At 46.6% G+C, this 23,242-nt stretch overlaps 2 protein-coding genes across 2 annotated transcripts in view; both read left to right on the top strand.

The window, feature by feature from the left end:
- The window catches only part of PHF20L1 (PHD finger protein 20 like 1), a 66,572-nt gene extending 66,356 nt beyond the window's left edge, over window positions 1–216 (top strand). Inside the window, exon 18 of the mRNA XM_056854543.1 lies at window positions 68–216. Coding sequence (XP_056710521.1) covers window positions 68–210 — 143 coding nt within the window. The 3' untranslated portion in view covers window positions 211–216. The remainder of the gene's footprint in view (window positions 1–67) is intronic.
- A 3,832-nt stretch (window positions 217–4,048) lies between these two features.
- TG (thyroglobulin) overlaps window positions 4,049–23,242 on the top strand; it is a 167,260-nt gene continuing 148,066 nt past the window's right edge. Inside the window, exons 1-9 of the mRNA XM_056854657.1 lie at window positions 4,049–4,112; window positions 5,569–5,677; window positions 6,626–6,723; window positions 7,622–7,825; window positions 9,653–9,812; window positions 13,153–13,259; window positions 17,099–17,242; window positions 20,215–20,400; window positions 20,689–21,729. Coding sequence (XP_056710635.1) covers window positions 4,049–4,112; window positions 5,569–5,677; window positions 6,626–6,723; window positions 7,622–7,825; window positions 9,653–9,812; window positions 13,153–13,259; window positions 17,099–17,242; window positions 20,215–20,400; window positions 20,689–21,729 — 2,113 coding nt within the window. The remainder of the gene's footprint in view (window positions 4,113–5,568; window positions 5,678–6,625; window positions 6,724–7,621; window positions 7,826–9,652; window positions 9,813–13,152; window positions 13,260–17,098; window positions 17,243–20,214; window positions 20,401–20,688; window positions 21,730–23,242) is intronic.

The following is a 23,242-nucleotide window of genomic DNA, read 5'->3' as shown; positions in this document are numbered from 1 at the left end:
CCAACTCTTCTTCTTTTTCTCCTCCTCACGCTTTCTAATTGGTCGCTTCTGCCTGTCTTTATTGCAGTCTTGGAAAGCTGGCTAGACTTCACCGGAGAATTGGAGCCGCCAGATCCCTTGGCCCGACTGCCACAGCTCAAGCGGCGGATCAAGCAGCTCATATCCGACATGGGGAAAGTCCAGCAAATAGCAACTCTTTGCTCCGTATGACAAACGGGAGACCAGTGGGATACTTAAAAACGAAAAAAATAACAAGCGCTCGCAAGGAATTTTCTCACAGATCTGCAAAACTGACAGAAGGGGGTGCTTAAAAAGAAAAACAAAAAAACAAAAAACCAAGTGAGGACACTGTTCTGTGTTCCATGGTGGCTTTCTCTCATCCTGAAGATCTCGAGATGGGGAAGAAAGAAAATGGCAAATAAAATCAAGGGTCAAGAGACAGTCTGCGCAAATGTGGAGAAACCGTTTATCTGGAAGCGCTCTGGGTGTTGAAATCTCTGTGAAGAAGTTTTAATGTTTCCACGGGTAGTAGCAGGACTCCCTCCCCCAGCCCATACCAAATTGAGAAAGGTTCACCCACTAAAGCAGGCTACGTTGGAAGGAGAGTTTTCTTCCAGTGTTGATCAGAGAACAGAGATTTGTAGCCCGCAGCATTTCAAAGGATGAAAAATCGAAAGGCGCCCGTTGTTGTCTGTCCCCCCCCCCCCGTCTGGATATTATCCAGGAAGATGGGGAAAGGGGCGTTTGACAAGAGCGAGACTGTTTTTGTGGTGGTCTCTTCTTGAATGTTACTTTCTTTTGAAGCAAAGTTCTCCCTGCCACGACCTTATGCTCCTTTCAAAAGCAAAAGAGGGGAGGGTAAGGGATCAGAAGTGCCAAATAAATGCTTTCAAAACCCACTGTGAGTTGTTCCAGGGGGTGTTCTCTTCTCCTCTTACCCCTCCCCAGCCCCTGGCAGAGTTCTCCCTAGTGCCAGCAAAACCACCCAGAGCTGTATCTAGTAAAACATCTGTGTTTGCCATAACTGCAGTATTCCGGGCTCGCAGCACAGTTCTAAATCCGTTCATCCTAGAAGCTCCGTTTCGTGTCAGCCATTTCGAACTCCGCCTTCCTCAGCTGGAATGAGGAACAGCGAGTGTCGGAAATGAAACGGGGCCACCGCCCACGTTCTTAGTTCTCTGCCTGGAAAAAATAATTATAGATGGCTTAGCGGCACCTCCGTCTCAGTCCTGATAAACCTGGCTCCGCATTATTCCGAAACACTGGAGTGGCCTGTAAGTAGCGCTTGTTATGAATCAAAATCGCTTCCGGCGGCTGCCTTTTTGAGGATGGACATGGCGAGGATTCCGTTATGCGTTAAGAGGCATCTTCTTGCAAGATGGGAGACAAGCATTCTGAAACCAAAGCCAACCTACGTGCTGTTTTTCAATTGATCCTAGGCCAACAACTTCGGAGCCTTCGTTTTACCTTCTGCTCACCTGTGTTTGTTTCCACACCCAGTGCTACAATAATCCACGTTGGGGGTTATGTATATACATGTGCGGTGTGTATATATATATATAGAATATATATATATGCTCATATGCATATTGCATTCTAGAGGCATATTTATATTGACATGTCTAGTTTTATTACCATAGACTTAAGACCTTGGCGACGCAATATTTAATACGTCGCCTTTTAACAAGCGGTTTCTATTAAAGAGAAAATGAAAATAATGTATGTACAGGTTTTGAAATTTGTAAAAATAATAATTTTTTTTTAAAAAAAACACTGACTGTGCAAACGAGCCTGCGCATCTGAGAACGGCTCCGCCCTTGAACTGTTTCTGCCTCCCCGACTGGTGATGTATATAAAATCTCCATATACGAGAGAGCTGCTCCGTCAGCAGCCCACTTGAAGCTTCCCCTGGGATAAAAGAGTGCAAGCCCACTGTACATTACAAAGGTATTTAAATTTGCAGATACACTGTTCTATATGTAAGGTACTGTATGTAAAGCTGTTTATTAAACTATTCTGCATACTCTGCATTCTTTGGTCATTTATGCATGGGCACTTTCACTCACCTTCGTCCCCGGTCTGTCACAGTTGCTCCTTGGAGTTATTATGCATGAGTTTTCCATCCATTAGAGATGACCTCCCTGCCAGTCCTCACAAACCCCAGGACTTCCCGTTCTACTAACCCAATTCTTCCATTTCCCCTGAGCTCAGCCCGAGTGAAATCCCCAAGCATGAGGCAAAGAGCGGGACACGCAAGCTTGGTTTCTCTCACAGAAAGAACTACAGCCAGTTACAAAGCAGCGTGTCAAGGGGCGGGGATTAAAATGCTTCCTGTTTCCTGCTTCCTCAGAGTTCTTTCTGAGCAGAAGAAAGGATTTTAGAAACAAGGCTTGGATTTCCCACCCGCTCCTTTTAGAGAGCTCCGTTTTTAACATACTTTTTTATGCAGCAATTGGGTTCCGGGAGGGGGGGGGCTTTTCTCTCACAGTAAGCACTACAGCCAGTTACAAAGCAGCATTTCAAGGGGCAGGGACTCAAATGCTTCTTGATTTGAGCTTGAAGACTGCTGGTGCATATATTCCCAACAGGAAATATGGGTTCAGTGAGCAACAAACCTCAGGTAAAACTCTCATGCATAAACAACCTTTCACGCTTGTTTGCCTGCCTTCACAAAAAGAATACAGACTGTAAAGTCCCTTTCAGAACCCTGACAAAGGAGAGCATGTACAGTGTAGTGATTGGAGCAGGGCCCCCCAGCGTGGTACCCGACACTTTTTCTGGCGCCCATCACGTGTTTTTTAGGAAATGGATGGGGCCACGTAGGGCTTTTGCCTAGCAAGGCTTCTGATTGACTGCTGGAGATTTGATTGGCTGTGCATATTTTTAAAAATTTTGCTTTGGCAGCAGCTGCCACCACAACAAGGATCTCCACTGTGTTACTGAAGTTAAGATGTGGCGATCATTTTGTGGCTGGCTCCACCTCCTGTGGCTGCAGCCACTGTGCTGTGTCAGAACTCCAAATGTGCCCGCAGCATCAGAAATGTTGGGGACCCCTGGGTTAGCGGGTTGGACTAGGATTTGGGAGACCTAGGTTCGAATCCCTCTGTCATGGAAGCTTGCTGTGTGACCTTGGGCCCAGTCACACTCAGCCAGCCTTAAACTACTTTGCAGAGTTGTAGTATGTGGTCTCCGGTTCTCACGTTATTTCCCTGTGGGCCCGGATCGGAGCCCATGATAGTGGGTGCGCAAAACGTGTATATTGGCATAAGAACAGAAGAAAGGCCCTGCTGGGTCAGACCAAGGCTCATCAAGTCCAGCAGTCTGTTCACACAGCGGCCAACTAGGTGCCTCTAGGAGGGTCACAAATAAGACGGTTGCAGCAGCACCATCCTGCCTGTGTTTCATAGCACCTAATCTAATAGTCATGCTCCTCAAGTCCTGGAAAGAATAGATATGCAGCATGACTAGTATCCATTTTGACTAGTAGCCATGGTTGGCCCTCTCCTCCATGCACATGTTCATTTCCCTCTTCAAGCCTTCCAAGTTGGCAGCCGTCACCACATCCTGGGGCAGGGAGTTCCACAACGTAACTGTGCGTTGTGTGAAGAAATACTTCCTTTTGTCTGTCTTGAATCTCTCACCTTCCAGCTTCAGCAGATGGCCCCCGCGTCCTGGCGTTGTGAGACCCCTTTTCCTTTTGTCGAATCGAGTGAAGACCCCTCCCGCCCTTCTGTTCGTTGTGGCACCCTGGTTGTTTTTGCCATTTTGTGCTCTTTTTTTTTTTTTTTGGAGTGATCAGATGCGCTTCAAGGAGGGAAGCGGTGAAGAAACCCGAGGCGGAGCTGGGTTTCGGGCAATGGCCCTTGTGACTTTCTGAGAAACAAGACCTGCGTCATTGGGCCCCATTGAGTGCCCGGTCGTCCGTTTCGTAAGTGGAGCCCTTCAAGCAGGGACAGCTATAAAGGGCCCGGCTGAGAACAGCACTCAGTCTGAGCGTCCGGATCCCTGTGTCGGCCCAGGGAGGGGATCAGTCGTTCTGAACCCCAAAATGGGCTTCTTTCTTCTTAACTCCCTCCTATGCTTTATTGCTATATCGGCAGCCAGCATCTTCGGTAAGCAAATCCTATGCTTATTTGTGCCTGTCCTCCGGCGTTAGAGTTTACGTCTAGCTTTACAGTCCCAGGTGGGGGTGTAGATACACCGTGGTGAGAGCCAGCGTGGTGTAGTGGTGAAGAGCGGTGGACTCTGATCTGGTGAACCGGGTTGGTTTCCCCACTCCTCCACATGAAGCCAGCTGGGTGACCTTGGGCTAGTCACAGCTCTCTCCGAGCTCTCTCAGCCCCACCTACCTCACAGGGTGTCTGTTGTGGGGAGGAGAAGGGAAGGTGATTGTAAGCTGGTTTGAGTTCGATCCCGACGGTAGTCGGTTTCAGGTAGCCGGCTCAAGCCTTCCATCCTACCGAGGGTGGCAAAAGGAGTACCCAGCTGGCTGGGGGTAAAGGGAAGATGACAGTGGGGAAGGCACTGGCAAACCACCCCGTAAACATGGGGCGAAAACGCATGGTCGCTTTACCCTCCTTTAATCCCTGTTTCAGCCAGGATTCAGCCAGGATCGAACGTATGCGTTTCGCCTAATGTGCGCTCGATCCTGGCTAAAACAGGGATTAAAGGAGGATAAAGCGACCGTGTGTTTTCGCCCATAGTCTGCCTAGGAAACGTCGGGGTGTGATGTCACCCCATGGGTCAGTAATGATCCGGTGCTTGCCTTTAAAATACCTTTACCTTTAAAATACAGAAGCAGTGCCTGTAGCTTTTATAAAATGAATGTCCTCAGCGGCCGTTACTAGGCAACCACAATAGTATTGCCAGCCTCCAAACCATGGTCTCTGTCCGTAAAAGGCAAGGGGGGAGGGGACAGGCCCCTTTCCAGGGCTGTTTGACTTTTGAGGGAGAATTCATTGGGGCCAGGACTGACGACAGCAACCACCCAGCGACTTGCTACCACATGAACACATGAAGCTGCCTTCTACTGAATCAGTCCATCGAAGTCAGCATTGTCTACTCAGACCGGCAGCGGCTCTCCAGGGTCTCAGGCTGAGGTCTTTCACGTCATCTCCTTGCTTAGTCCCTTTAACTGGAGAGGCCGGGGATTGAACCTGGGACCCTTCTGCATGCCAAGCAGAGGCTCTACCATTGAGCTATGGCCCTTCCCTAAATATGTCAATATGGAAGGCCTTTTTTGGGGGAGGGGGTCTTCCACAGTACAGAGTCAGGCACAAAAAGACCGGTAACGGGAATGCTGGAAGATCTGTGGGGATTCCTAGAGATCCCATCATCCCACCATGTGGCTTGCGTGATTCAGCCAGGCATGGCTGTGAGTTGCTGTTCAACAGTAGCCACCCCACGACAGCCAGTGGCGTCTGGTGATTAGACTTCCAGATTAGGATGGTGTTTGAATCTACCATGGAAGCTTGTTGCAAAAGGCAAAAAAGGCTTCCCAAATGGGCGTTGTCGTGGAGGTGCTATGACCTTCCTTTTGGCAAACAAATGTATACTCATGGCTTTCAGAATACGAGGCAGAAACCCAGCCTCTTCGTCCCTGTGAGCTGCGACGAGAAAAGGCCTTTCAAGAAGGTGAAGATTATGTCCCTCAGTGCTTGGAAGATGGACAGTTCAGGTAACAATCTGATGTCATGGAACTAGTGTGGCGTAGTGGTGAGAATAGGATGTGGGAGACCCAAGTTCGAATCCTCACTCTGCCACGGATGCTCGCTGGGAGACCCTGGGTCAGTCTAGGGGTTGCCAGACTAACAAAATTTCTGGCAAAGCAGCCGTTTTCTCCAGGGGAACGGATCTCTATCGGCTGGAGATCAGTTGTAATAGCAGGAGGTCTCCAGCTAGTGCCTGGAGGTTGGCAACCCTAGCACCATGGCACCCACTGGCCCCATGTTAGGGACCCCAGGTCTACTCAGACTGGCAGCAGCTCTCCAGGGGAAGAGGTTTATTCACATTACCTACTGCCTGGTCCTTTTGACTGGAGGTGCTGCCCGGGATTGAACCTGGGGCCTTCTGCATGCCAAGCAGATGCTCTACCACTGAGCCATGGCCCCTCCCTAAATCCTACCATCCTGCAATGGAAGAGCCACTTTGGTTGAAGGAAGTCTCCTTAGGCTGCAGATAGGGTTGCCAAGTCCCTCTTCGTAACCGGCAGGAGGTTCTTGGGGCGGAGCCTGAGGAGGGCGGGGTTTGGGAGTGGAGGGACTTCAATGCCATAGAGTCCAATTGCCAAAGCGGCCATTTTCTCCAGGGGAACTGATCTCTGTTGCCTGGAGATCAGTTGTAATAGCAGGAAATCTCCAGCTACTACCTGGAAGTTGGCAACCCTAGCTGCAGCGGAAGGCTTCAGACATTGCTCAGTGGAGTGGGAGGATACAAACCTGATTCTCAGAGCCAAAGCCTCATCCCTCCGGACCCTATTTCCGTCGTTTCATATCATGCTGGCTAATGTTTTGAAGGTTTGTGACAGCTGCTAGGGATGTTTGCAAGTGGCAATGCTGAGGAACGTTCAGTTCTGTGCCTAAGACACATGCTTTGTAACACTGAAAATCTCTGTTTCGTCTCCTAGGAACGTCCAGTGTGACAAACTCCAGCTTTCGTGCTGGTGTGTAGACGAGAAGGGCGCAGAGGTGCCGGGCAGCAAACAGAATGGCTCTTCTATAGCATGTAAGTTGTGACTTGGCATGTGAGCTTCTTAAGGGAGAATCCACAAGATCGCTTCATGTGCACGATCTGCCCCTTTCAATCCCATTTCATACAGCCAGAGAGTTAAAGAACAGAACACAAGGCAAACTTGGCTTAAGTTTTCAAAGGTAAACGTAGTGCCCTGTGCAAGCACCGGGTCATTCCTGGCCCATGGGGTGACGTCACATCCCGACGTTTCCAAGGCAGACTTTGTTTGTGGGGTGGTTTGCCAGTGCCTTCCCCAGTCATCTTCCCTTTACCCCCAGCAAGCTGGGCACTCATTTCACCGACCTCGGAAGGATGGAAGGCTGAGTCAACCTGGAGCCGGCTACCTGAAACCGACTTCTGTCGGGATCGAACTCATGTTGTGAGCAGAGCTTTTGACTGCAGTACTGCAGCTTTCGGGGCTCTTAGTTTTCAAAGACCAAGGGACAATTCCAGCAATTAAGCTTACACAGATTTAAATCGCCCAGGATGCGGAGTTAGTTCTGGCCAGGAACTTCTAAATGCCCTGGGGTAGCCCTGCAAAGTCAGAAGAAAGCTTTTGTAACTGGCAAAGGCAGGCTTTTTGATTATGTTAAGCAATTTAACACCTATGGAGACTCGGAATACCGTCAGCCTGTTGAACCCCGACCATTGCTGTCAAACCTGTCGATGAATTTTCTTTCCCAAGTTCCCCCTGAAGTTTCCCTTTGAAGTTCCTTTGCAGAAGAATGCGTTCAGGGACACTTTGCTTTTAGATTATTCCAAATTTATCAAGACAGACATGCTTCTGTGCAGCACAAATTGTTTCAGAGGGCCTTGCTGGAGGGCCAAGGGGGTGATAATTTTGCAAAGCCTGATGATACCCCACATTTGACAATGTTGCTTCTTGCCACAGGTTTGTCCTTCTGCCAGCTGCAAAAGCAGCGGATCCTGGTCGGTCGCTACATCAATAGCAGCACCACGTCGTACATCCCACAATGTCTGGATTCTGGTGACTTTGACCCGATACAGTGTGACGTGGATCTGCGGCAGTGCTGGTGCGTGGACGTGGAAGGGATGGAAATATATGGGACAAGGCAGAGAGGGAAGCCAACGCAATGTAAGTAATGCAGTATGGGAACAAAAAACGATTATCCATTTCAACCAGGGGAGGAAGAGGTGAAAGAGGAAGGAGAAGGAGGAGGAGGGGAGGGGCTATGGCTCAATGGGAGAGCATCTGCTTGGCATGCAGAAGGTCCCAGGTTCAATCCCCAGCATCTCCAGTTAAAGGGACTAGGCAAGGAGGTGATGTGAAAGACCTCTGCTTGGGACCCTGGATAGCCGCTGCCAGTCTCAGTAGACAATACTGACTTTGATGGACCAAACTTCCGATTCAGTATAAGACAGCTTCATGTTTTCAAGAAGAAGAAGAGTTGGTTTTTATATGCTAACTTTCTCTACTACTTAAAGAAGCATCAAACTGGCTTACAATTACCTTCCCCTCCCCACAACAGACACCCTGTGAGGTAGGTGGAGCTGAGAGAGCGCTAAGAGAGCTGTGACTAGCCCAAGGTCACCCAGCTGGCTTCATGTGGAGGAGTGGGGAATCAAACCCGGTTCTCCAGATTAGAGTCCACCACTTCAAGCCATTGCTCTTAACCACTACTCCACGCTGGCTCTCTAGCTGCTAGGGTCTCCCTCCTTCCTTGGCATGTTCCACCCAGTTTATGGGACTGGGAACTGATATTCCATAAAGGGGTGCAGAAGCTCAACCAGAGATTTCTCAGCACTCTCACACACAAAATAATTCCTTTCAGGCAATCCATGCCAGCTTTTATTGTGCATTAGAAGTAGAAAGATGTGAATCAAATTGTCTTGGAAGTTCATGAGATCTTGAACTTTCTACTTCAATGTAGACCGGAATGGGTCATAGAGACCATAGCACCTCCAGTCTCGGCCCAGTGTGGTGTTGTGGTTAAGAGTGGTGGTTCGGAACGGTGGACTCTGATCTGAAGAACCGGGTTTGATTCCCCACTCCTCCACGTGAGTGGCAAAGGTTTATCTGGTGAACTGGGTTTGATTCTCCACTCCTCCACATGAAGCCAGCTGGGTGACCTTGGGCTAGTCACAGCTCTCTTAGAGCTCTCTCAGCCCCACCTACCTCACAGGGTGTCTGTTGTGGGGAGGGGAAGGGAAGGTGATTGTAAGCCGGTTTGATTCTGCCTTAAGTGGTAGAGAAAGTCGGCATATAAAAACCAACTCTTCTTCTATACTGGCTCCCAGTCTGTTTTTGGGAACAGTAGGAGTTGACCTTTAAAGCCCTAAGTGTCTTGAGACCAGCATACCTGAGGGATTGCCTACTCTTTCACAAACCTACCTGACCACATCTTCTGAGTCCTTCTTTGAAGAAGAAGAAGAGTTGATTTTTATGTGCTGACTTTCTCTACCACTTAAGGAAGCATCAAACCGGCTTACAATCACCGTCTATGCCCCTCCCCACAACAGACGCCCTGTGAGGTAGGTGGGGCTGAGAGAGCTCGAAGAGAGCTGTGACTAGCCCAAGGTCACCCAGCTGGCTTTATGTGGAGGAGTGGAGAAACCAGCCTGGTTCACCAGATTAGCCTCCACCACTCATGTGGAGGAGTGGGAAATCAAACCCAGTTTTCCAGACTAGACTCCACCGCTCTTAACCACCGCTCTTAACCACTACACCACGCTGGCTCTCTCTCTTTGGGTGCACCATCTTCAGAGATTAGGTGGATGGCAACCTGGGAGAGGGCTTTCTTGATCATGACCGCCTTCCACCGACAGATGAAGACTTTTTTGTTTCATTGGGCATTCCCACAGTGATCCCAAAGACACCCACAGGCTCAAAAAGGCTGGGGACCCCTGGTATAGATTGTGTGAAAGGATCAATGTAGCCAATGTTTGCGTGTTTGCATTTCAGGCCCTGGGAAATGTGCGATTCGAGACCGTCGTATTCTGCACGGTGTTGGGGAGAAGAGTCCACCACAATGCTCGGTCGAGGGGGAATTTCTGCCCGTCCAGTGCAAATTTGTCAACAGGACAGACATGATGGTGTTTGATCTCCTTCATCACTTTAACAGGTCTTTTTTTTTGGAAAGGTCTTCAAAGAACAATTAGAAGAAGAAGAGTTGGTTTTTATATGCCGACTTTCTCTCCCTTTTTAAGGAGAATCAAACCGGCTTACAATCTCCTTCCCTTCCTCTCCCCACAACAGACACCTTGTGAGCTAGGTTACCAGCACCATCTCAGCCCCAAAAAGCATTAGGCCAAATTCAAAATACCGTTCCAATCTACGCTACGGATTTTCGTGCTGAAAAACTGTGAAGTACTTTTTTATGCCACTAGAGGGCAGGAAAGTATTAATGCCACAATCTTTGGCTTTATCTGATGAAGCTGAAAATTTATCCTGGAATAAATGGTGTTGTCTTTCCAGGTGCTACTGGATAATGTTTGTCTGATTTTAAAAGAATTATTTCTGCAAGCTCCCCCCTCCCCATAAACTCTGGCTGGTTCAAATAATGCCCTATAAGTCACCCAGCAGGCTTCATGTGGAGGAGTGGGGAAACAAACCTGGTTCACCCGATTAGAATCTGCTCCTCTTAACCACGACACCACGCTGGCTCAGGTTAGGAAAGTTTTTTTTTTAAAGTAATTGGGAGCTAGTTGGTTCTTGTAGGTTATCCGGGCTGTGTGACCGTGGTCTTGGTATTTTCTTTCCTGACGTTTCGCCAGCAGCTGTGGCAGGCATCTTCAGAGGAGTAACACTGAAGGACAGTGTCTCTGAGAGACACTGAGAGACACTGTCCTTCAGTGTTACTCCTCTGAAGATGCCTGCCACAGCTGCTGGCGAAACGTCAGGAAAGAAAATACCAAGACCACGGTCACACAGCCTGGATAACCTACAAGAACCAATGAACTCTGACCGTGAAAGCCTTCAACAATATTTACAGCTGTCAAAGATAGGACATTTTAGAGGACATTGATTCATAGGGTCTGCATGAGTTGGCAGCGACTTGACGGCACTTAACACACACAATTTTAAGCACAATTTTTACAAATCTAAGGATAGGTTCAGGGACACAGCCACCCACCAAGAGAACACACGGCAGCTGCAGAGAAGTGGAATCAGGTTGCCGAAATGCATCCAGCCCATGAGTAGCTCCATAGTCAATGAACAGCTGGACTCTAGTCCAGTACCACCTTTTGGAGGACATTGATTCATAGGGTCGCCATGAGTCGGAAGCGACTTGATGGCATTTCACACACACACAAATGTGATTAGATAGAGGCACTTACTCTTGAGCTGAATAGCTGAGCTCCAGATGGTTCAACGTGGCTGTACTATGAACTCTGACCGTGAAAGCCTTCGACAATAAATTGGGAGCTAGATTTGAGTCTGGTAGCTCCTTAGAGATCAACCAGATTTTTGGGATATACAGTTTGAGAGCCAGTGTGGTGTAGTGGTTAAAATCGGTGGACTCTAATCTGGTGAACCGGGTTCGATTCCCCCACTCCTCCACATGAAGCCTGCTGGGTGACCTTGAGCTAATCACAGTTCTCTCCGCAATCTCTCAGCCCCACCTGCCTCACAAGGTGCCTATTGGGGGGTGGGGAAGAGAAGGTGATTGGAAGCTGCCTTGAGAGTCATTAAAAGGTAGAGAAAAGCAGGGTATAAAACCAACTCTTCTTCTTATACCCTGAAAATCTTGTGAGTCTCGAAGGTGCTACTGGACTTGAATCTTGTACTGCAGACCAACACAGCTACCTTCTGAAACTAAGTAATGGGGGAAGTTCACAGATATACGGTTTTGCTCCTAATGCACAGCAGAATCGGTGGGTTCCCCATGGTATGCATAAAAGTCAGCTCCTGTGTAAGCAGATTTGCCTGGATCGTGGCCATGGATGGATACTTCATGGTGGAACTTGCCAAGAGGAAATGGCCACAGATGTCAAACATGCTAAGGCTCCATTCCTTTGCTAGAATTCTCCCCCCCACCGGATTCAATGACATTTTCTGTTTGGAGGGATATGCTAGAGTGTCCCCAACCCTTCTGGGTTTGACAGGGATGCTCTACACATTTCTCCAAAAGCTCTATGGCTTCTCTATGTTTTCCATAGGGTTTTTTTTTTTTTTTGGGAGGGACGTGCTAGAGTGCCCCCATCATCTCCCGGTTTACCCTGGAAGGGGCATTATTTCGTGCAGGCGCTGCACGCTCACAAATCGCCCCCACCCCCTACCAAAACGCCTGCCTGTGGTAAAGGGGGACCTGGCAACCCGAATCATTGGGCAGGTCTTTTTTCTGTGATTTACTAGTGATGGTTTGAACTGCCAGGGAGAAAACAAATCAGCCGTATGGTAGCTTCATCATATACTGAACCCTGTATGGTTCAACCTGCATCTCCCTCAGGTTAACGCGTCTACAGATCACACTAAAATCCACACACTGTGGCTTATCTCCACTGTGGATTGGACTGTTATGTCTGGCCGTCACACAAATACGAACTTGTTCATGTCTTCGATACGCCACACCTCTATCTGGTGAAAATCCCGTATCTTTTGACAAATTACGTATTGACGATGCAGACAGCTTCTGTAGAAAAAGTTTTTTTTAATTTTTTTTATTATTTTTCAAACTAGTTCACATTCTATTGTACCATTCCATTCATATAGTATATACTATAAACAATTTCTATCTTATCTTTAAACAAATATAGATAGTTGACTTCCCCTCTCCCCCCTTCTGTCCATTTGATATTCTTGTTTCTTTCTTTGTATTTAGTATCTAATTCATTATAATAAACCACCTTTATCGTTATCTTAAACTCTGCTTTTTAACGTTAGTATCTTAATTACTTCAAAAAAATTGAATTAGTTCAAAACATATCCCTTAACGTTTCTCAAATTAAATTCATTTACACAGTGTATTGTCCATGCCTCCCATTCTTCCACAAATTCAGCATTTTCTTTTTGATTTATTAATGCGGCAAGTTTTGCCATTTCGGCAAGTTCCAACATTTTATCTATCCAAATGGTCTTATCTGGTATTTCAGATGTTTTCCATTTCATTGCATAGGCCAGTCTTTCAGCAATAGTGGCATGTATCAAAAATGATCTCTGAGTCACTACAGAATCTGGTATTATACTCAACAACATCATTTCAGGTGTTTTAGGGATATTTTGTTGTACTATCAACCTTAGTTCATTGTAAATCACATCCCAGAAATTTTTTGCCTTTTCACAAAGCCACCAAACATGGTGAAAAGAACCGACTTCTTCTTGACATTTCCAACATTTTGGTGACATTGCTCCATACATTTTGGCTAGTTTCTTTGGTGTCATGAAAAACTGAGAGGAGTTGTGACGTCGCTAGGTTGCCATAGCAAATGCCATGCTCTGTAACGTCTTGGTTTTCCTTGTAGATTTCCGGAAGCGTTCCTGACGTTCAGTTCCTTGAGAAGTTCATTCCCGGAGATCTCTGGCTACTGTTACTGTGCAGACGGTCTTGGGAGGGAGCTAGAAGAGACAGGTAAGAGCTTGACGAATCTGAAGTGCCCCAAGGATGACTTGGCCTGCCTCAACCTGCAGCTCAAAACAGAGGAGTCAGCCGGCATGAAGGATGGGAGACAAAAAGGGTTGGATCCTACCATGGGCTTGGATTCAATGGTAGCTTTCCACTTAGGGAAGGAGTCCTTCTGTGAACCGAATAATTCATCCTCTCCTAGAAAGGGTGTTCTGCTCTGGAAAGGAGATCTATTGTGAGTGGAAGGGGGGATCTGTGGATCCAACCTGGACAACTAAGTGGTAGGATCTTTCCCTCCTTCCTGAACCCACTTTTCACCATCTGCCTTCTAGGCAACACTTAACTGTGAGATGGATCTTGGTTTTTGGCTTATTGAAGATAAGGGTCAGTCACACACAAAACACCACAGAGTCGTTTTCTTAATCAAATCAATTCTTTGCTAACTAATCTCAAGGGTAAGGTACATGGGTTAAACAATAAACTTCCTACATAACTAAGTTCCCTAGGCTTGCTAGACTCCTCTAGCAGTTATCACGCTTACTCACGAGTAGCCATTCTCACAGGGAGAATGTGCTCTTCCATGCTTGCAGGTTGGTAACTAAAAAGTAACTGGGCAGCGGTTTCTCTTTCAAACAAAAGATATACCAAGGCAGTATAAATGTAGATTACTTTGCCTGCGTGACCATATGACATGAATGCAATGGCGATCTGCTCTTCCTGACCATTTGGCTAATTAACCCTTGACTGTCTGACATGTAACGAATCTCGCTATCTAAGACCCAACACAGGCAGTGCCTGGTAACTGGCAGAAGGTTGTAGGGTAAGCAGCATTCTGGAGGAAAATGCTTTAAAATGCTTTAAAAAGGAAAAATAAGGCCCCAGCTTGCTTACAGGAAGTTCTGAGCATAGAGTTTCTGATGATTCCTAGAGTTATTCGGAAATGGCAAGGGTAGCTCTAGCAATTGCCAGAAACTCTGTGGCCCCAGTTTCTGCCCATTGATCAGCTGAGCATAGGGTTGCCAGCTCCAGGTTGAGGAATACCTGGAGATTTTGGGAGTGGGGCCTGGGGAGGGCGGGGTTTGGGGAGAGGAGGAACTTCAATGGGCTATAATGCCATACAGTCCACCTTCCAAAGTGGCCATTTTCTCCAGGGGAACTGATCTCTGCCGCCTGGAGATCAGTTGTAATAGCGGGAGATCTCCAGCTACCACCTGGAAATTGGCAACCCTAGCTGAGCATCAGCTGCCGTTGGATGGAGTTCTCCTACCATAAGCGAGCAGATGGGAATGCTACTGGAAGGCAACAGCCCTGATTTAGGATCCCTTTTTCCAATGAGCGGCTGCTGGCTTTGATGATTCCATAGTGATGGAAAGGAACTCTGTGTATGTTCAGGGCCACTCTTCTTACTCTTACCTGCTTCCTCTTCAGCAATTCATTCCCCATGGCCACTTTTTAAGATGCCAGTCTTTGGCACCTAGATTCCTACACATGCACCCTTCAAACACAGGCATTTCTTCCCTGCATTACTTGTTACTCACAGAGACGAAAATGTAAAGTTCTGTTATGACATGAAGAACTTCCACATTGTTAATAATATTAATAAATGACTAAGGATTCAAAGAAATGCTTTGCAATTGTATTCCAAGGTATTCTGGTATTTACATTAACTCATTCTCAGTTCCTTCTTTTGTGTGTGTGTGTGTGTGTGTATGTTCTGGTGTTTTCTTCCCCCTTTTTATTATTTTATTTCTTTAGGGTGAATATATAATCTCTTTCTATTTAAAATGCATTTTCAAGGTGGTGTATAATAATTTTAAACAATTATACCTTTTGAAGATTTTAAGCGTTTGGGGGCAGAGACCAGCTCATTCATTTTTTGTTTTTTTGTTTTTGGTATACTCTTAACTGTTAGGCTAACAATTAATGGCTGTTATAAATTATTGCCAGTTTTGATTGATTGGTGTCATGTGTGGAAATCTGTTCCTGCCTGCTTCGAATGTTCACCTCTTTCGGTCATGGGAGCCCTGTGCAGACGAGAAATATAGTGCAGATCCGCCCCGTCGGAGCTGAAAGACAGCTCTGAATAGCATGGCAGTTTCTATTTCAAGTAGCAGTTCTGAAATGAATCCGTGCCATTCACAAGGGAAGTCCACAGTGGAGATGATAAAGTATTATCTCTCAGATACCCAGATTAGAACAAAAGCTTAAATCAAAATGTCACATGATGTCTGAAATCAGGTGAATTCCCAGCCTTCAGGGAAGACAGGCAAAAATTTTAAATTATGAATTTTGTGGCCAGGGAGTGCCACAAAATTTGGGTTTCAGAATTTGAATCTATGTAGTTTCTCTTTTTTGGGTTTCAGAATTTGAATTTATTGGAGTTCATATTGGGTACTCTTCTGGTTTTCCAATATGTGTCTGCATATGCAAGGCATGACTGTGGGGTTTACATTTATTTTTTACTTATTTTTTACTTTAGAGTCCATCTTTCTAGCTAAGACACAAGGCAAATAGAGAAAACAATTCAATCAGACAACGTAAGGTATCCAGTAAATAGGACAATAGGGCTAGGATTACAGAAGTGGAAAACAATGCAAACAAGAAATCACAAAACTGTCTGAGGCACGGAATACCATAATCCGAAAGTGGGTTACAAGGAGAGAAAATATGCTACGATTGCGGCTAGAGTTATTCTTGCAAAAAGATGGAAACAACCATCCCTCCCAGATGTGGAGGAGTGGAAGGATAAACTAATGGAGTATGCAGTTATGGCCAAAACGACCAACATGATGAACAAAACAAACGGGACTTTTGTTTGACGACGGGACTTACGATCAATATACTGATAAATGGAAACTGTTGTACAGATATGTTGAGGCTGAAGGTTAATCGGAATAATGTTAAAAATTAAACGCTAAAAAACCATAAGGCAGCCTCCCAGTGTAGAGCAGAAAATTGTTTGGACAGTTACAAAACATATAAGATGGTTATTCTTTGAAGTCATTTATATTCTTGCCTGGATAATAGCTAACACAAGTTATAAAAGTTACAATGTAGTCTGCTAGATTAATCTTTTAAGATGACGTGTTTATGCGGTTTTTCTGTTTATCCTTAGATGGACATCCCTTTATGATTACCCATCCCTTTTCCCCCTTTTGTAAGCCTAATATAAAATAAATAAAATATTATTATTATTTTTAAAAAAGGATAGAAAATAATGCAAAAAAAAGTTTCAGGTGGGTAGCTATGTTGGTCTGCGGTAGAAGAGCCAGATTCGAGTCCAGAAGCACCTTAGAGACCAAGAAGATTTCCAGGGTATCAGCTTTTGAGAGTCAAAGATCCCTTCATCAAACACAAGTAGGAATGGAGATTCCTGAACCTTATATCCCGGGCAGATAGGGATGCCAGCCTTCAAGTTGGACCTGGGGATCCCCTGGAAATACAGCTCATCTCCAGACTACAGATGAGTTCCCCCGGAGAAAATGGATGCTTTGGAGGGTGGACTCTGTGGCATTGTACCCCACTGAGGTCCCTGTCCTCCCCAGACTCCACCCGCAAACCTCCAGGAGTTTCCCAACCTGGACCGGGCATCCCTACCCCCCGTCCCCCACAGGTGACAAGGGGGTCTGCAACTCTGCAGGCAGAAGGTGGGAGGGATTTTGCAAAGATTGGAGTCAGGATGCAAAGGTACAATACAAGATGTAAGCAGCCTGATTAGAGCTGGGGAGAAATACAATATGAACAAAGCGATACATACAGTAAGCATTGCAATGGACTATTTCGGTTCCGATTAAGAAATCTCCGGGAATAGGATCTTGATCTGAAAGGCCGTTTTTCTCTCCCAGGTCTGGAAATGTTACTTGACCATGTTTATGACACAGTTTTTGCGTCGATGGAGCCCGCCCAAACCTTCAGCGAAACCAGCATGTACAGGATCCTGCAGAGGCGTTTTCTGGGCGTGCGGCTGGTGACCTCTGGCAGATTCAGATGTAAGTTACAAGGCTCAAAAGACAAGATAACCACATAGGCTAAGTGTCAGGGGCCACAGTCTTGACCCACGATCTCTTGCAGCATGACCCACGCGCTTCATGCCTTGCCCCACAGTGGCAGTTTTCACGCAGAGGGAATTGCTGGCTAGGTTAGGGTACGATCCAAAGCCAGACATAGGGTTGCCAACCTCCAGGTGGTTAAGCTACAATAATAAGAAACACCTGTGCCGAAATAACATACGTTAAAGAGATGGGCAGCATGGAGGCTCAATAATAAACACCAACTGATAAATATATATGAAAAATTATAATAAAAATTATAATAAAGGCATTACTTCATGCAACAACGTCCGTTCCAATGTGCAATATATAAGGGGTCCAAAAGTCAATAAATCAATTCAACTAAAAAGAGAACGTGTGGCTAGTATATAAACGTGCACCAACGACTAGCCACATGTTCTCTTTTTAGTTGAATTGATTTATTGACTTTTGGACCCCTTATATATTACACGTTGGAACGGACGTTTTCCGCTGACCTGAGGTTTCTTGCTACCATAACGTGGAGTTGTTTATCCACATGTTGTATGGATTTTGAGTTTGTGATTTAACTGTTGATTTCACATTTGTTGTTGCATGAAGTAATGCCTTTATTATAATTTTTCATATATATTTACCAGTTGGTGTTTATTATTGAGCCTCCGTGCTGCCAACCTCCAGGTGGTGGCTGGAGATCTCCCGCTATTACAGCTGATCTCCAGACAATAGAAAGCAGTTCCCCTGGAGAAAATGGCCACTTGGCAATTGGACTCTATGGCATTGAAGTCCCTCCTCTCCCTGAGCCCCGCTTTCATCAGGCTCCACCCCAAAAACCTCCCGGCAGTGGCGAAGAGGGACCTGGCAACCCTAGCCAGGCATTTCCTGGGGACCCAGCATTAGCAAACGGTCCACCACCATTTCTGGGGATTCCCAAGAAAAGCTGTGTGGAAATTCCTGGCCTGTGCCAACTTCTCTTCCAGGTAAAGGTGCGACGGGCTACTAAGAGTTCCCAAAAAAACTGGAGTAGGAATTAGTGCTGATTACTGTGCTTGTTATGGCCCAGGCTAGCCTGATCTCATCAGATTTTGGAAGCTCAGCAGGGTCAGCCCTGGTTGGTACTTGGATGGGAGACCACCAAGAAATCCAGGGTTGCTACACAGAGGCATGCAATGGCAAAACCACCTCTCTTGCCTTGAAAATCCTACGGGGTCACCATGAATTGGCTGCAACTTGACTGTACTTTCACCACCATTTTGCCCAGAGCTGGATGACCCATGCTAGCTTGAGCTCATCAGATCTCGGGAGCTCAGAAGGGTTGGCCCTGGTTAGTACTTGGATGGGAGACCACCAAGAAAGTCCAGGGTCACAATGCAGAGGTAGGCAATGGCAAACCATCTCCGATCCTCTCTTGCCTTGAAAGCCCTACGGGATCGCCATAAGTCGATGACAACTTGACTCTGCTTTCCACCACCACCACAGTTGTCCTTTAGTGCCTCAATTGCGGAGGGCCAGAGACAGAAGCTGGGCAAAAAATATATAATTCTCACGATGAAGAACAAACTTGGGTCATTCTGCCACAAGGTGTGATAACCTTACAAGGGATTTAGAAAAATTAATAGAAAATGTCAATGATTGTTGAATGGCTTAAATGGAACTTCCCAGGTTCAGAAGGGGAGTCCTGCCCCCTTTTGTGTGTATAGCTATTTCTGAGGGGCAAGATGTGGGGGAAAGTGTGATTTAGAATAACAGAATCATAGAGTTGGAAGGGACCACCAGGATCATCTATCACCAGGGTCACAAATCATTGGGATCTGTGCTGGCAGCGAAAGACCAAGAAAGGGATCTTGGGGTGGTAGTGGATAGCTCAATGAAGATGTCAACCCAGTGTGCGGCTGCTGTAAAAAAAGGCAAATTCCATGCTGGCCATAATTAGACGAGGAATAGAGAATAAAACTGCTGATATCATACTGCCCTTGTACAAATCTATGGTGAGACCACACTTGGAATACTGTGTACAGTTCTGGTCACCACACCTAAAAAAGGATGCTATAGAGCTTCAGAAGGTGCAGAAAAGAGCAACCAAAATGATTAGGGGACTAGAGCAACTGTCCTATGGGGTTAAGACGCTTAGGGCTGTTTAGCTTGGAAAGAAGGTGGCTAAGGGGAGACATGATAGAGGTCTATAAAATTATGCATGGTTTGGAGAGAGTGGTCAGGGAGAAGCTTTTCTCCCTCTCTCATAATACTAGAACACAGGGTCATCTGCTAAAGCTGGAGGGCGAGCGATTCAAAACAGATAAAAGGAAGTGTTTTTTCACACAACACATAGTTAAATTGTGGAACTCCCTGCCCCAGGATGTGGTGATGGCTGCCAGCTTGGAGGCCTTTAAGAGGGGAGTGGACATATTCATGGAGGAGAGGGGTATTCATGGCTATTAGTTAGAATGGATACTAGTCATGCTGCATACCTATTCTCTCTAGTATCAGAGGAGCATGCCTATTATTTTGGGTGAGGTGGAACACAGGCAGGATGGTGCTGCTGCACTCGTCTTGTTAGTGGCTTCCTAGAGGCACCTGGTTGGCCACTGTGTGAACAGACTGCTGGACTTGATGGGCCTGGGTCTGATCCAGCAGGGCCTTTCTTATGTTCTTATGTTCATCTAGTCCAACTGCCTGCACAATGCAGGAAATTCACAACTACTCCCCCCCACTCACTCTGTGACCCCTACTCCATGCCCAGAAAATGGCCAATAATAATAATAATAATAATAATAATAATAATAATAATAATAATAATAATAATAATAATAATAATAATAATAATAAATCCTCCAGGATCCTTGGCCAATCTGGCCTGGAGGAAAATTGCTTTCTGACCCCTGATTTGTTTATAGGCCTCTTGTTCGCTTCTTTGACCACTTCTGCTTCTCTCACAGGCCCCTCCAAGTGTGAAACGGAGATGTTCTCAGCCATTCGTTTCCAACACATGTATAAGCCGTTGTGTGATGAAAACGGAGCCTATGAGCCGATGCAGTGCCAGCCAGATGGTCAGTGCTGGTGTGTGGACTCCAAAGGGCAGGAGATACCGGGAACCAGGAGTCAAGGGCAGCGACCAGCGTGTGGTATGTAAAATTGGACACTTGGAGGATATTCACCGAATCCCCGGGTCTTCACTCCTCCTTGGGGTAACAAAACCTTCCAGGATCCTTGGCTAATCTGGCCTGGAGGAAAATTCCTTCTTGACCCCAAAGTGGCGATCTGTCTGTTTAAATATTTGCTCTTAGTACGTCAAGCAAAATTTTATGTCACATACATCCTGTTTTTTATACTGAGGAAACCATTCAAAACATCTCTGTGGCAATCTGATCTGAACAATAATTGTATCTGAGGTATCTTTTCCCTTTGACTAGGTGATGAACACACCTGTGTCTCTGAGAGACGAAGAGCGCTCTCTAACCTTTTCTATGGACCCATTGGACACTTTGGCCAGGACGCTTTGTACTCTGCTGCAGAGGAGTCCCAGAAAATCGCCGGGTCCTCAAGATCTTGCCCTCCTTCATTGAAGGAACTGTTTCTGGATTCTGGGTTGCTGTCATCTGTCATAGACACGCCAGATGCCCCGCAGCTTCTCGCACTTGAATCCGTTCTTAGCGAGGCTATCAGGGGGATGTTTCCTTCGCAAGAACTCGCTCGAGTGGCCCTCCAGTTTGCCGGCAACCGCAAGCGGTTCCAAGAAAACCTTTTCGGGGGGAAGTTCCTAAAGGATTTGGCTCAGTTTAACTTCACTGGAGCCATTGGCGCGAATGGCAAATTTAATTTGGAACGGTTTTTCCAGGAGAGCAGGACGAGCGGCGGAGTTGCCGCACCGACGCAGCAGATTTTGTCGGAAGCGCCAAAGGTCAACTTGAGCCGGCCTCCTGTGGGCAGTTTTGGCCAGACTGTTCATTTGCAAGACAATCAGAAGGCGGTCCAATTTCTTGCTTCCCTCCTTGAAGACCCAAAGTTTTTCACTTTCCTGCGGCAGGTCATTTCCGTCCCTGAAAGCGTTGCCGAAGATTTAGGGGATGCTGCAAAAATAGTATTGAGATCCCAAGACTGCAAGGAGCAGGCTGAACATTTGTTTGTCCCGGAGTGCACTAAAGATGGAAAGTACAAGGAAATACAGTGCTATGCAGGGGATTGCTGGTGTGTGGATTCAAATGGTAAAGAAATCTCAGGATCCAGAGTCCACGGCGAGCGTCCGAAGTGTCCTACATTGTGTGAAAAGCAGAGGGACAGTATGCAGCTCTTGAAAAGAAACCAGCCTGCAGGATCTGAGCTCTTTGTTCCTTCCTGTGCCCTGGATGGAAAATTCCTGACGGTTCAGTGCCATGGACGAAACTGCTTCTGTGTCAATTCGGAAGGCAGGACGATTCCGGGAATTGCCACAAATACAAGACAGCCCACGCAATGTAAGCTGGATTTGTCTTGTGGAACTAGATCTGTTATTTTTTTAAAATATTCACAAATGAACTTACAATACGCAACAATTCACAAAACAAAGGCAATGATATTTACGATAGTTTGTAAACAGCAAATGGATAAATGTTGGTGTTTTCCACACTGGGACAGGTGTCTGTATTTTCCCCGTTGCTGCTGCAGCTGCTGATACAGCCCGGTGGCAAAGGGGGCTTCCACATAGAATCATGGAAGAGCCTACCAGGGTCATCAAGTCCAACCCCCTGCACAAGGCAGGAAATTCACAACTACCTCTCCCCCACACAGGGTTGCCAACCTCCAGGTACTAGCTGGAGATCTCCTGCTATTACTACTGATCTCCAACTGAGAGAGATCAGATCCCCTGGAGAAAATGGCTGCTTTGGCCATTGGACTCTATGGCATTGAATTCTCTCCCCTCCCCAAACCCCGCCCTCCTCAGGCTCCGCCCCAAAATCCTCCTGCCAGTGGCAAAGAGGGACCTGGCAACCCTACCCCCACACCCCCAGTGACCCCTACTCCATGCCCAAACATGGCACGTTTGGCCTTATTTCCCTGCCCCTAGTCCCTGGGAACAGCCTGACCTAGACGGCTCAGACTAGCTTGATCTTATCAGAGCTTGGAAGCTAACCAGGGCTGGCCCTGGTTAGTACTTGCATAGGAGACCACTGAGGAAGTCCAGGGTTGCTAGGCAGTGGCAGGCAATGCCAAACCACCTCTGTTCATCTCTTGCCTTGAAAACTTTATAAGGTGGCCATATGTTGGCTGTGATTTGATGGCACTTTCTACCACCAATCCCCCAAGAACAACCATTCTTCTCCCCGCCCCGGTGCCACCCGGACCTTTTCAGTTTTTTTTTTAAAAATCAGCAATTCAATATCATTATATTCCCTTTATAACTCTGCAATGAAAAGGGCTAGAGACTTAATTTTTTAAAAAAATAAAGAAAACCTGGGAATTCAGAGAATCCCAGTACACACATGGTTATAATGTTATATTGATTATGATCAGTGGCTGATTTAAGAACACAAAAAGACCACCACCACCCATGTAAGGGGGAGGAAATGGCCACTGTGGCGCCCGGGGTAGGAAAAATGGCTGCGGTGTGATGGGTGGTATTAGGAAAATCTGAACTTTCCTACCCACATGGCAGTCCTCCAGGCTTTACTGTGATCTTTCCCAAAACTTTGCAGCAAAGCAGGTTTGAGAAAGATCGGATAAAAGCCAAGGAGACCCTGCGAGGTGCGGATTCGCGCCATGATGCCATGGGAAAGCAGGAAATTAAAATACAACTTGCCAACCCAGGGCAAATAACTACAGTTGCCATCCCTCAGCTGGCAACCCCTGGGAGCTCCAGGGGTGGGGCGGGGGCAGAGACTCCAGAAAGTGTTGTCGATTGAGAACGCTAGGGTTGCCAACTTCAAAGTGGGACCTGAAGATCGCCCTACATTAAAGTCTTTCACTTTTGTGCATTCAGCAACTGGCATG

This window comes from Euleptes europaea, chromosome 8 (genome assembly GCF_029931775.1).
Source record: "Euleptes europaea isolate rEulEur1 chromosome 8, rEulEur1.hap1, whole genome shotgun sequence".
Classification (NCBI taxonomy): Eukaryota; Metazoa; Chordata; class Lepidosauria; order Squamata; family Sphaerodactylidae; genus Euleptes; species Euleptes europaea.
This window is presented reverse-complemented; position numbering and strand designations above follow the sequence as displayed.